Genomic DNA, 13,315 nt, shown 5'->3' with positions numbered 1-13,315 from the left:
CTCTGCTATAACCTTCACAGAGAACTTAGCTCTGCCGACACCTTGATTTAGGACTACCAGCCTCTAGAACTGTGAGAGAATAAATTTCTGTTGTTTTAAGCCCCCAGTTTGTGATAATTTATTATTGCAGTGCTTTCAGTCATCAAAAGCAAGGAAAGTCTGAGAAATGGTCACAGTCTAGAGGAGCCTAGTGAGACATGAGGACTAAATGTAATGTGGTATTATGGATAGGACCCTGGAAAAGAAAAAAAAAACATTAGGTAAAAAAACTGAGGAACTCTGAATAAAGTATTGGCTTTAGTTGTTAATAAAATATTGATATTGGTTCATTGTGACAAATATACCATATTAATATAAGATACTAACAATAAGGGATTGGGGTATACAAGAACTTTCTGTGCTGGCTTTACAACTTTTCTGTAAATCTAAAATGATTCAGAAATTTAAAAGTTTATTATAAAAAATTTTTTTAAAAAAAGAACTTAGCTGCAGTTTCAATTATTCCTCAGTGCACACGATGTAGTGAGTTACAATCTCTTTAAGAGATGGCAGTAGTGAGAAGGCACTTGGACCTCCTGTAGCTGATCAATTGCATCACAGGGTGCTTTTGAGTCAAAAACTTCCACTGATAAAGTATATGCTCCTTTAAAAGTCAGTTTATTGTGGCATTTTTCACAGAACTAATAATTTTTTTTTTCTGACCCCTAACTTTTAGAGGCTCTGTTAGGAGTTATAGCTTTAGTTCCTCCCCTCTTTAGCATTTTTTTTAACATCTTTATTGGAGTATAATTACTTTACAATGTTGTGTTAGTTTCTGCTGTATAACAAAGTGAATCAACTATATGTATACATATATCCCCATATCCCCTCCCTCTTGTGTCTCCCTCCCATCCTCCCTATTCCACCCCTCTAGGTGGTCACAAAGCACTGAGCTGATCTCCCTGTACGATGCAGCTGCTTCCCACTAGCTATTTTACATTTGGTAGTGTATATAGAGGTTTTTTTTTTACAACTTTATTGGAGTATAATTGCTTCACAATGGTGTATTAGTTTCTGCTTTATAACAAAGTGAATCAGTTATACATGTACATCTGTTCCCATATCCCTTCCCTCATGCGTCTCCCTCCCTCCTACCCTCTCTATCCCACCCCTCCAGGAGGTTACAAAGCACCGATTTGGTCTCCCTGTGCTATGCGGCTGCTTCCCACTAGCTATCTACCTTACGTTTGGTAGTGTATATATGTCCATGCCTCCCTCTCGCTTGAACAAATAATTTTAAAATTTGTGTGGAAACGCAAAAGACCCTGAATAGCCAAAGCAATCTTAAGAAAGAAAAACAGAGCTGGACACATCAGGCTCCCTGACTTAAGACTATACTACAAAGCTACAGTCATCAAAACTGTATGGTACTGGCACAAAAAAAGAAATATAGATCAATAGAATAGGATAGAAAGCCCAGAAATAAACCTATGGTCAGTTAATCTATGACAAAGGAGGCAAGCATATACAACAGAGAAAAAACAGTCTCTTCAATAAGTGGTGCTGGGAAAACTGGACAGCTATATGTAAAAGAATGAAATTAGAACATTCTCTAACACCATACACAAAAATAAACTCAAAATGGATTAAAGACCTAAATGGAAAACCAGATACTATAATAACACTAGAGGAAAACATAGGCACAACACTCTGACATAAATCTCAGCAATATCTTTTTGGATCCGTCTCCTAGAGTAATGGAAATAAAAACAGAACAAAACAAAAGTCAGTTTATTGTAGCAACCATTATATAAGACTGGCTGTAAGTCCACTGTTAATCATGGCAATAATACAATGTGGGAGGTATACATTTTGATAGAAGGTTTTATTCAAGCCTGTATAGGGAAGGTAAATGTAAATAAGTACATCATACACAAATAAGTATATGGAGATTTCAGTTAAAATTCCTCATATCACTTGTGAAATTTCATGGAAACCTTGCTAAGAAATAGTTCAAGATCTGATCCAACCACCATCTTTTCCCTACACTCAACCCCAGGGTATGGTTCCATGGGATAGGGGCCCTGGTAATAGACAGAAGTTGAGAAAATTTTTTTCATTCTGAATTTCTTTCCCTTTTCTACCATAGTTTTATTTTTTGTTGGAAAATTCCAGCTAAATTAGAGGCTTACTTTCTCCTGCCCCCCCTTTAATATATATTTAATCATAATGGAAGAAATACAAATGATTCAGATAAATTTACAGGTATCACATAGGGATGAAACACTCAAAAGACCTTTTATATTTAGAAACTGTCTCAACTATGATAAAAAAAAATTAACCCAAGAAAGTAAGACAAGTAAATACTTAGATATTCAACCAGTGAAAAATTATGACTCAAAGCTAGATTCAGCTTAACTAATCATTTTCAATATTATAATTAATAGTTTTTAATATGTGGGGTTTTTAGATCTGATGACATTTTTTCACATTTTTCAGTGAACAGTATATTTATGAAGCAATAAAGCCATTCCATAAAAGTGGCACTATTGCCATTGTAATATCCCTTTCCATAAAGTAAATCTTCTTCCCTTTCAAAATTAGCATTTTTTGTTCTAAGAAAAATTGTTGACTAAAATAAAGAATATCATTGAAACACTCAAGAGTGAAAAGAACTGAAAACTTTTAGAGAGTATACAATGGTCAAACTAGCAGTGTAACTTACTGCAAAGAAAATTGGATATAAGTCAGCCAGATCAGAATTGGAATCCTGGTTCTAATTCTAGCTGCTTGTGTTACCCCTTGGGTAAATGACAACTTTTTTGAGGCTGTCATTTCACTTACAAAATAACTACCTCAAAAGGTTATTCTAAGAATGGAATGAGGTGAAGTTTGTAAAATGCCATGTGATGTGGGGGCTCATTGAATGTTGTTTTCTTTTCTCTTTTTTGTTCTCTGCCTCTGATTATATTCAAGAAACAGGACATCACTCTTCAGTCATTCATGATAGTAGACTTTTTGTTTTTTTTGAGGTGATGGGTATGTTTATTACCTTGATGGTAGTGATGGTATAACAAGTGTATGCATATGTCCAAATTCATCAAAATGTATACATTAAAGATGTGCAATTTTTGGTATATAAAATTATACCTTAATAAAGCTGGGGAAGATTTTTAAATAGAAGTTCTAAAAAACAAAAAAATCCAAACTAGATGATTTTTTAAAATTTCAGAATAACACACACATGGCACCTAGTCTCTTTAGCTCAATTTCTTCATATATAAAATGGAAAATAGTACTTCCTTCAAAAATGAATGTGAAGATTAAATAAGGTAACGGATAGAAAACATTTAGCACAATACTTGGTACAGGGTAAACAGTCGATGAATAGCAGTTGTGCTTTTTAAAATTAGCACAGTTTCCCAAATCAGTACAGTATTAACAATGCTTTGAACTGAGATATTAGTCATTTCCTGTGTTTAACATCCAAGCAGTGTATATGCACTGATGATGTCATCAGTGTAACAAGAATTAGAGGGAAATACTCAAATAGTACTAATAGGGTATAAATGATTCTTCTCTGTACTAGGCCTTCCTATCAAATCTATCACAATATTACACATATAATTATGGCTAAAGTGTTTCTTTTTAGTTGTTTATTAAATTTTTTTTATGCAAACCTTCAATTTTTATTTTTTTAATTTTTAAATTTTTTATTTTATTATTCAAACAGAAAGTCACAAAAATTATAGTCATCCTCATCAGTTCACTCAGTCCCATGTAATTAATTTTTTTTCATCTTGATCTATCATTAGCACTTTTATGAATTCATCAGTTTTCCATTAGAGTTCTGAAAATGCTTATTCATTCAGTTCAGCAGTATAGTCAATTACCAGAGACCTGTATTTGTCAGTCTTTTCCATGAATTCCTTGAAGTTGAAACCTTTTATAGGAACATTTTTGCAAAAGAATCAAAGTACACCAAGAACTGTCTGTAAATGACAAAAGACTTAAAATGACCACGGTTAAAGATTTGATGAAAGTTCATGATAATGCAATTGAGAAGGAAATTTAGTTATTTCTGAGATATACATTTTAAAATAATAACTAGAATTATGATTTATAACATTATACCAGAACATATAAGATTTTTAGGAATTTCATGTAATGTCTGAAATGTTTATATTAACATATTTCCATACAAATAACCCAAAGAAAATTTAGTATTAGTTATTTTTCTTAATTTTTTAATTTAATTTAATTTATTTTTTTATACAGCAGGTTCTTATTAGTCATCAATTTTATACACATCAGTGTATACATGTCAATCCCAATTGCACAATTAATCACACCACCATCCCCACCCCCCTATGGCTTTCCCCCCTTGGTGTCCATACGTTTGTTCTCTGCATATGTGTCTCAACTTCTGCCCTGCAAACCGGTTCATGTGTACCATTTTTCTAGGTTCCACATACATGCATTAATATACGATATTTGTTTTTCTCTTTCTGACTTATTTCACTCTATATGACAGTCTCTAGATCCATCCGCGTCTCAACAAATAACCCAGTTTTGTTCCTTTTTATGGCTGAGTAATATTCCATTGTATATATGTACCACAACTTCTTTATCCATTCGTCTGTCAGTGGGCATTTAGGTTGCTTCCATGACCTGGCTGTTGTAAATAGTGCTGCAATGAACATTGGGGTGCATGTGTCTTTTTGAATTATGGTTTTCTCTGGGTATATGCCCAGTAGTGGGATTGCTGGATCATATGATAGTTCTATTTTTAGTTTTTTAAGGAACCTCCATACTGTTCTCCATAGTGACTGCATCAATTTACATTCCCACCAACAGTGCAAGAGGGTTCCCTTTTCCCCACACCATCTCCAGCATTTGTTGTTTGTAGATTTTCTGATGATGCCCGTTCTAACTGGTGTGGGGTGATACCTCATTGTAGTTTTGATTTGCATTTCTCTAATAATTAGTGATGTTGAGCAGCTTTTCATGTGCTTCTTGGCCATCTGTATGTCATCTTTGGAGAAGTGTCTATTTAGGTCTTCAGCACATTTTTGGATTGGGTTTTTTTTTTAATATTGAGCTGCATCAACTGTTTATATATTTTGGAGATTAATTCTTTGTCCGTTGATTCATTTGCAAATATTTTCTCTCATTCTCAGGGTTGTCTTTTCGTCTTGTTTTTGATTTCCTTTGCTGTGCAAAAGCTTTGAAGTTTCATTAGGTCCCATTTGTTAATTTTTGTTTTTATTTCCATTACTCTAGGAGGTGGATCAAAAAAGATCTTGCTGTGATTAATGTCAAAGAGTGTTCTTCCTATATTTTCCTCTAAGAGTTTTATACTGTCCGGTCTAACATTTAGCTCTCAAATCCATTTTGAGTTTATTTTTGTGTATGGTGTTAGGGAGTATTCTAATTTCATTCTTTTACATGTAGCTGTCCAGTTTTTCCAGTACCACTTATTGAAGAGATTGTCTTTTCTCCATTGTATGTCCTGGCCTCCTTTGTCATAGATTAGTTGATCATAGATGCCTGGGGTTATCTCTGGGCTTTCTATCTTGTTCCATTGATCTATGTTTCTGTTTTTGTGCCAGTACCATATTGTCTTTAGTACTGTAGCTGTGTAGAGTAGTCTGAAGTCAGGGAGTCTGATTCCTCCCACTCCATTTTTTTCCCCTCAAGATTGCTTTGGCTATTCGGGGTCTTTTGTGTCTCCATAAAAATTTTAAGATTTTTTGTTCTAGTTCCATAAAAAATGCCATTGGTAATTTGATAGGGATTGCATTGAATCGGTAGATTGCTTTGTGTAGTATAGTCATTTTCACAATATTGATTCTTCCAATCCAAGAACATGGTATATCTCTCCGTCTGTTGGTATTATCTTTAATTTCTTTCACCAGTGTCTTACAGTTTTCTGCATACAGGTCTTTTGTCTCCCTAGGTAGGTTTATTCCTAGGTATTTTATTCTTTTCATTGGAATGTTAAATGGGAGTGTTTCCTTAATTTCTCTTTCAGATTTTTCATCATTAGTATATAGGAATGCAAGAGATTTCTGTGCATTAGTTTTGTATCTAGCTACTTTACCTAATTCATTGATTAGCTCGAGTAGTTTTCTGGTGGCATTTTTAGGATTCTCTATGTATAGTATCATCATCTGCAAACAGTGACAGTTTTACTTCTTTTTTTCCAATTTGTATTCCTTTTATTTCTTTTCTTCTCTGATTGCTGTGGCTAGGACTTCCAAAAACTATGTTGAATAATAGTCGTGAGAGTGGACATACTTGTCTTGTTCCTGATCTTAGAGGAAATGCTTTCAGTTTTTCACCATTGAGAATGATGTTTTCTGTGGGTTTGTCGTATATGGCCTTTACTATGTTGAGATAGGTTCCCTGTATGCCCACTTTCTGGAGAGTTTTTATCATAAATGGGTGTTGAATTTTGTCAAAAGTTTTTTCTGCATCTATTGATATGATCATATGGTTTTTATTCTTCAATTTGTTAATATGGTGTATCACATTGATTGATTTGCGTATATTTAAGAATCCTTGCATCTCTGGGATAAATCCCACTTGATCATGGTGTATGATCCTTTTAATGTGTTGTTGCTTTCTGTTTGCTAGCATTTTGTTGAGGATTTTTGCATCTATATTCATCCGTGATATTGGTCTGTAATTTTCTTTTTTTGTAGTATCTTTGTCTGGTTTTGGTATCAGGGTGATGGTGGCCTCATAGAATGAGTTTAGGAGTGTTCTTTCCTCTACACTTTTTTGGAAGAGTTTGAGAAGGATGAGTGTTAGCTTTTCTCTAAATGTTTGTTAGAATTCACCTGTGAAGCCATCTGGTCCTGGAGTTCTGTTTGTTGGAAGATTTTTAATCACAGTTTCAATTTCATTACTTGTGATTGGTCTGTTCATATTTTCTATTTCTTCCTGGTTCAGTCTTGGAAGGTTACACCTTTCTAAGAATTTGTCCATTTCTTCCAGGTTGTCCATTTTATTGGCATAGAGTTGCTTGTAGTAGTCTCTTAGGACACTTTGTATTTTTGTGGTGTCTGTTGTAACTTCTCCTTTTTCATTTCTAATTTTATTGATTTGAGTCCTCTCTCTCTTTTTCTTGATGAGTCTGGCTAATGGTTTATCAATTTTGTTTATCTTCTCAAAGAACCAGCTTTTAATTTTTTTTTTTTTTTTTGCGGTACGCGGGCCTCTCACTGTTGTGGCGTCTCCCATTGCGGAGCACAACCTCCGGACGTGCAGGCTCAGTGGCTATGGCTCACGGTCCCAGCCTCTCTGTGGCATGTGGGATCTTCCCAGACTAGGGCACGAACTGGTGTCCCCTGCATTGGCAGGCGGACTCTCAACCACTGCGCCACAAGGGAAGCCCCCAGCTTTTAGTCTTATTGATCTTTGCTATAGTTTTCCTTGTTGCTATTTCATTTATTTCTGCTCTGATCTTTATGACTTCTTTCCTTCTGGTAACTTTGGCTTTTGTTTGTTCTTCTTTCTCTAGTTCCTTTAGGTGTAAGGTTAGATTGTTTATTTGAGATTTTTCTTATTTCTTGTGGTAGGCTTGTATAGCTATAAACTTCCCTCTTAGAACTGCTTTTGCTGCATTGCATAGGTTTTGGATCATCGTGTTTTCATTGTCATTTGTCTCTAGGTATTTTTTGATTTCCTCTCTTATTTCTTCAGTGATCTCTTGGTTATTTAGTAACGTATGGTTTAGTCTCCATGTGTTTGTGTTTTTTTCCCTGTAACACATTTCTAATCTCATAGCGTTGTGGTCGGAAAAGATGCTTGATATGATTTCAATTTTTTTAAATTTACTGAGGCTTGATTTGTGACCCAAGATGTGATCTAACCTGGAGAATGTTCCGTGCGCACTTGAGAAGAAAGTGTAATCTGCTGTTTTTGGATGGAATGTCCTATAAATATCAATTAAATCCATCTGGTCTATTGTGTTATATAAAGCTTGTGTTTCCTTATTTATTTTCATTTTGGATTATCTGTCCATTGGTGTAAGTGAGGTTTAAAGTCCCCCACTATTATTGTGTTACTGTCGATTTCCTGTTTTATAGCTGTTAGCATTGCCTTATGTATTGAGGTGCTCCTATGTTGGATGCATATATATTTATAATTGTTATATCTTCTTCTTGGATTGATCCCTTTATCGTTATTTAGTGTCCTTCCTTGTCTCTTGTAACAGTCTTTATTTTAAAGTCCATTTTTTTCTGATATTAGGATTGCTACTCCAGCTTTCTTTTGATTTCCATTTGCATGGAATATCTTTTTCCATCCCCTCACTTTCAGTCTGTATGTGTTCCTAGGTCTGAAGTGGGTCTCTTGTAGACAGCCTATATATGTGTCTTGTTTTTGTATCCATTCAGCAAGCCTGTGTCTCGGTTGGAGCATTTCATCCAGTCACGTTTAAGGTAATTATCAATATGTATGTTCCTATAACCATTTTCTTAATTGTTTTGTTTTTGTTTTTGTAGGTCCTTTTCTTCTCCTGTGTTTCCCACTTAGAGAAGTTCCTTTAGCATTTGTTGTAGAGCTGGTTTGGTGGTGCTGAATTCTCTTAGCTTTTGCTTGTCTATAAAGCTTTTGATTTCTCCATTGTATCTGAATGAGATCCTTGCCAGGTAGAGTAATCTTGGTTCTAGGTTCTTCCCTTTCATCACTTTAAGTATATCATGCCACTGCCTTCTGGCTTGTAGATTTTCTGCTGAGAGATCAGCTAGTAACCTTATGGGAGTTCCCTTGTATGTTATTTGTCATTTTTCCCTTTCTGCTTTCAATAATTTTTCTTTGTCTTTTATTTTTGCCAATTTGATTACTATGTATCTCGGCGTGTTGCTCCCTGGGTTTATCCTATATGGGACTCACTGTGCTTCCTGGACTTGGGTGGCTATTTCCTTTCCCATGTTAAGGAAGTTTTCGACTATAATCTCTTCAAATATTTTCTCTGGTCCTTTCTCTCTCTCTTCTCCTTCTGGGAACCCCTATAATGCGAATGTTGTTGCATTTAATGTTGTTCCATAGGTCTCTTGGGCTGTCTTCATTTCTTTTCATTCTTTTTTCTTTATTGTGTTCCACAGCAGTGAATTCCACCATTCTGTCTTCTGGGTCACTTATCCGTTCTTCTGCCTCAGTTATTCTGCTATTGATTCCTTCTAGTGTAGTTTTCATTTTAGTTATTATATTGTTCATCTCTGTTTGTTTGTTCTTTAATTCTTCTAGGTCTATGTTAAACATTTCTTGCATCTTCTCGATCTTTGCCTCCATTATTTTTCTGAGGTTCTGAATTATCTTCATTATCATTATTCTAAATTCCTTTTCTGGAAGGTTGCCTACCTCCGCTTCATTTAATTGTTTTTCCAGGGTTTTACGTTTTTCCTTCATCTGGTACACAGCCCTCTGCCTTTTCATCTTATCTATCTTTCTGTGAATGTGGTTTTTGTTCCACAGACTGCAGGATTGTAGTGTTTCTTCTGCTTATTAAATTTTAGTAATAGGGCTTCCCTGGTGGTGCAGTGGTTGAGAGTCCCCCTGCCAATGCAGGGGACGCGGGTTCGTGCCCCGGTCCGGGAAGATCCCACGTGCCGTGGAGTGGCTGGGCCCGTGAGCCATGGCCGCTAGGCCTGTGCGTCTGGAGCCTGTGCTCCACAACGAGAGAGGCCACAACAGTGAGAGGCCCGCGTACCCCCCCCAAAAAAAATTTAGTAACAAATATTTTTCTTCAGCTAATTGTTAAACCAACAACATTCTGAACTGAACATATATTTCCCCCCAAATTATGAGCTAACCTATAAACAGCCAAAGATTTTTCTCAGAATTATTAAAAAAAGAGGAATCAAGTTAATTATTTTAAGTGATTACATGGTATTGTGCCTTTAAGCCACAGAATTACTCTTTCTACAGAGATATTGGTCTTGAGAAAATTTTGTGCTTCCATGTGGCCTAGAAATTATTGTGACACCTTCACAATTGTTAACTACTATTGTCATCATCATTATTATTTCTGTTATCATAACAATTCAGTGTTATTAGTTTCCTAAGTTTATTCAGATTTGTTTAATTTGCGAAACAGATTAAATATGGTTTCTGAAGATAAATTTCTGGTGTTAATTTAAAAAGTTGTTTTCTTGTGAAAAGTAAAAGGATTGTGTAAATGAATACCGTCTTGAAAAAAAAGGTGTATCCAAGTGTATATATAGGATGTCAAATGTGCTTTGAAAGAAGGAAATAAGAAAATGGAAGGGAGGGAGGGAGGAAGGAAGGAAGGGAGGAAGGAAGGAAAACTAGATACAGGAAAAAAGACTGGAGGAAATTGACAGGACTGTTAAATGGTTATTTTTATTTATTTATTTATTTTAATGTCTTTATTGGAGTATAATTGCTTTACAATGGTTTGTTAGTTTCTGCTTTATAACATAGTAAATCAGCTATACATTTACATATATCCCCATATCTCCTCCCTCTTGCGTCTCCCTCCCACCCTCCCTATACCACCCCTCTAGGTGGTCACAAAGCACCAAGCTGATCTCCCTGTGCTCTGTGGCTGCTTCCCACTAGCTATCTATTTTACATTTGGTAGTGTATATATGTCCATGCCACTCTCTCACTTTGTCCCAGCTTACCCTTCCCCCTCCCCATGTCCTCAAGTCCATTCTCTACGTCGGCGTCTTTATTCCTGTCCTGCCCCTAGGTTCTTCAGAACCTTTTTTTTTTTTTTTTTAGATTGCGTATATATGTGTTAGCATACGGTATTTGTTTTTCTCTTTCTGACTTCACTCTATATGACAGACTCTAGGTCCATCCACCTCATTACAAATAACTCAATTTCATTTATTTTTATGGCTGAGTAATATTATATTGTATATATGTGCCACACCTTCTTTATCCATTCATCTGTCGATGGACACTTAGGTAGCTTCCGTGTCCTGGCTATTGTAAATAAAGCTGCAATGAACATTGTGGTACATGACTCTTTTTGAATTATGGTTTTCTCAGGGTATACTCCCAGTAGTGGGATTGCTGGGTCATATGATAGTTCTATTTTTAGTTCTTTAAGGAGCCTCTAATGGTTATCTTTAAATGATAGGGCTCTGGGTGATATTTTTCCCCTCTGTACTTTTTTTGTATTTTGTGCTTTTCCATATTTTTCAAGTTTTTTAATTTTATGAGCTTATATTACTTTCATAATGAAACATTAAACAAAGTAACATTTCATAAAACTGACAATGATGAGTTTGAGTGGAATATAGAATTATGTTTTTGTAGTTAGAGGGTTCAGAACTATATTTAAAATTTGTCTTTCTTATATTTGCTTACAATTTTAGTATATTAATGTTAAGTGCCAATTTGATCTTTCTTTATATGTTCATCTGTACTTCTGGAGCCTGAGCTCTTTGAGGGTGGAGATCTTTATACTTCTAGCATCATCCTGGAAGTGACACATATTTTGTTGAATGAAAAACTTTAAAACTGAGATGTCTCAACCTTTTTAATGCCTTCAATCCATGTACCTTTCTTTTTTCAGAACATTAAAGTCACAATGAATGGTCATATTTCTAATCATCCCAGTGGTTTTGGAATGTATCCAACTCAAATGAAGTAAGTTGGAAATTTTATATTTAATTTCTTGGTTTTTTAAATTTGATTTGGTGGTTTTAACTGTTTTGTATTTTCAATGAAAAGATCTCTTTCATTTCTTTATGTAGTTCATTCCTCAATATATAATTTCTTTCTAACACTAAGATATGTTATTGTTAAAAGTTTACTGTGTCTCATAAGAAAAAGATGATTAAGTAATATCAACCCCAATGATAGTGATCTAATAGAAGACATTTTGTTCTGGTGTTTTATGTATTATTGCTTTCCATAGTTGCATACATACTCTACTTCATAGCTTTCACTTTCTCTGGAGCATTCTTTTATTTATTTATTTATTTATTTATCTTATTTATGGCTTGTTGGGTCTTCGTTTCTGTGCAAGGGCTTTCTCTAGTTGCAGCGAGTGGGGGCCACTCTTCATCGCGGTGCGCGGGCCTCACTATCGCAGCCTCTCTTGTTGCGGAGCACAGGCTCCAGACGTGCAGGCTCAGTAATTGTGGCTCACCGGGCCCAGTTGCTCCGCGGCATGTGGGATCTTCCCAGAGCAGGGCTCGAACCCATCTCCCCTGCATTGGCAGGCAGATTCTCAACCACTGTGCCACCAGGGAAGCCCCCTGGAGCATTCTTTTTTTGTTATTTGTAAAGTATTTGCATTTGAGGAAAGTTAAATGTCATCTAGTCCAGTCTCTCAAGATATTTACCATTGTGTAAAATAAAAAGAGACAAGTCCCTATGACTTTAGATATAATTTGAAATCACCGCCCTGACTTAAGTGGCCATTGCCTTATATATTGTGGTTAATATTGTTGTTATTTTATATTGGCCATCATGGTATAGAGTGCATTATTTTTCACAACCACGTTATTCACATTTTTCAGAACCAGGTTGTTCACATTGCTTCACCTTCCTCTTTACAAAGATGATTGCAAATCCCTTGGTGTTGGTCAGTAAGATACACCAGGGGAGTATGTCAAGTACTATCTTCATCTTGTCCATCAATTTATTCAAGCCAGAAAGTTTTGCCACACCCTCAATTTTTTTCCTTTTTCTTATAACAAATATCCATTTAATCATGAGTTTATTATTATTTCTTCTATTAAGGAACTCTTGATTCTATCCCAAGCTATTCTTTCTCTTCTAACTTTATTTGTGGCCTTTATCTCCTACCTGAATTTTTGCAGCACCTTTCCATCTGGTTACCTTGCCATTAATTCCTGGATTATCTTTCTTAAAAAGTTGTTTGGATCATGTTACTTCCCTGTATAAAGATATTTACTCCATCTAGAGAATAGAAGTTTAAGCCTTAAGCCCTCTATTTGCCTTCCCTACTTCTCGAGTCATTCATCTCTTCCAAGCACATCCCACTAGATGCTTTTCCCCGCGGGCATCATGCTAGTTCTTGAACCAGATCTACATGCTTTTTCCTCACTTAATTCTCCACCTGCCTCTAGAGCTGCTTTCCATTTTTTAGATTCTGTTTAAATGCCAGTGAAGCCTTCTTGGGCATCCTTATAAAAAATTTAGTCCTTATTTGATATTATATCTATTAGTTTGACCCAGATGTCACATTCTGTTGTAACCATTTTACTTGTTTTATTTTATTTTTATTTATTTATTTATCTTTTTTAAAACTTTTTTTTTACTTGTTTTATTAACAGTACCCTCCCCCTGCCCCGCCTTACCCCTCATTCTTCTAGATTTT

The 13,315-nt window shown here is 35.4% G+C and overlaps 1 protein-coding gene across 5 annotated transcripts in view; it reads left to right on the top strand.

Annotated features, from left to right (window-relative positions):
* Nucleotides 1–13,315, top strand: part of EPS8 (EGFR pathway substrate 8, signaling adaptor) — a 189,797-nt gene that overhangs the window by 109,300 nt on the left and 67,182 nt on the right. For all 5 annotated transcript variants that reach the window (XM_081247974.1, XM_081247970.1, XM_081247971.1 and 2 more), the window contains one exon: nucleotides 11,540–11,613. In XM_081247974.1, coding sequence (XP_081104100.1) covers nucleotides 11,555–11,613 — 59 coding nt within the window. In that variant the 5' untranslated portion in view covers nucleotides 11,540–11,554. The remainder of the gene's footprint in view (nucleotides 1–11,539; nucleotides 11,614–13,315) is intronic.

The sequence above is a fragment of the Mesoplodon bidens genome, assembly GCF_964165515.1.
Source record: "Mesoplodon bidens genome assembly, chromosome: 11".
Taxonomy (NCBI): domain Eukaryota; kingdom Metazoa; phylum Chordata; class Mammalia; order Artiodactyla; family Ziphiidae; genus Mesoplodon; species Mesoplodon bidens.
Note: the sequence above shows the minus strand (reverse complement) of the source record. Positions and strands in the feature narration are given on the sequence as shown.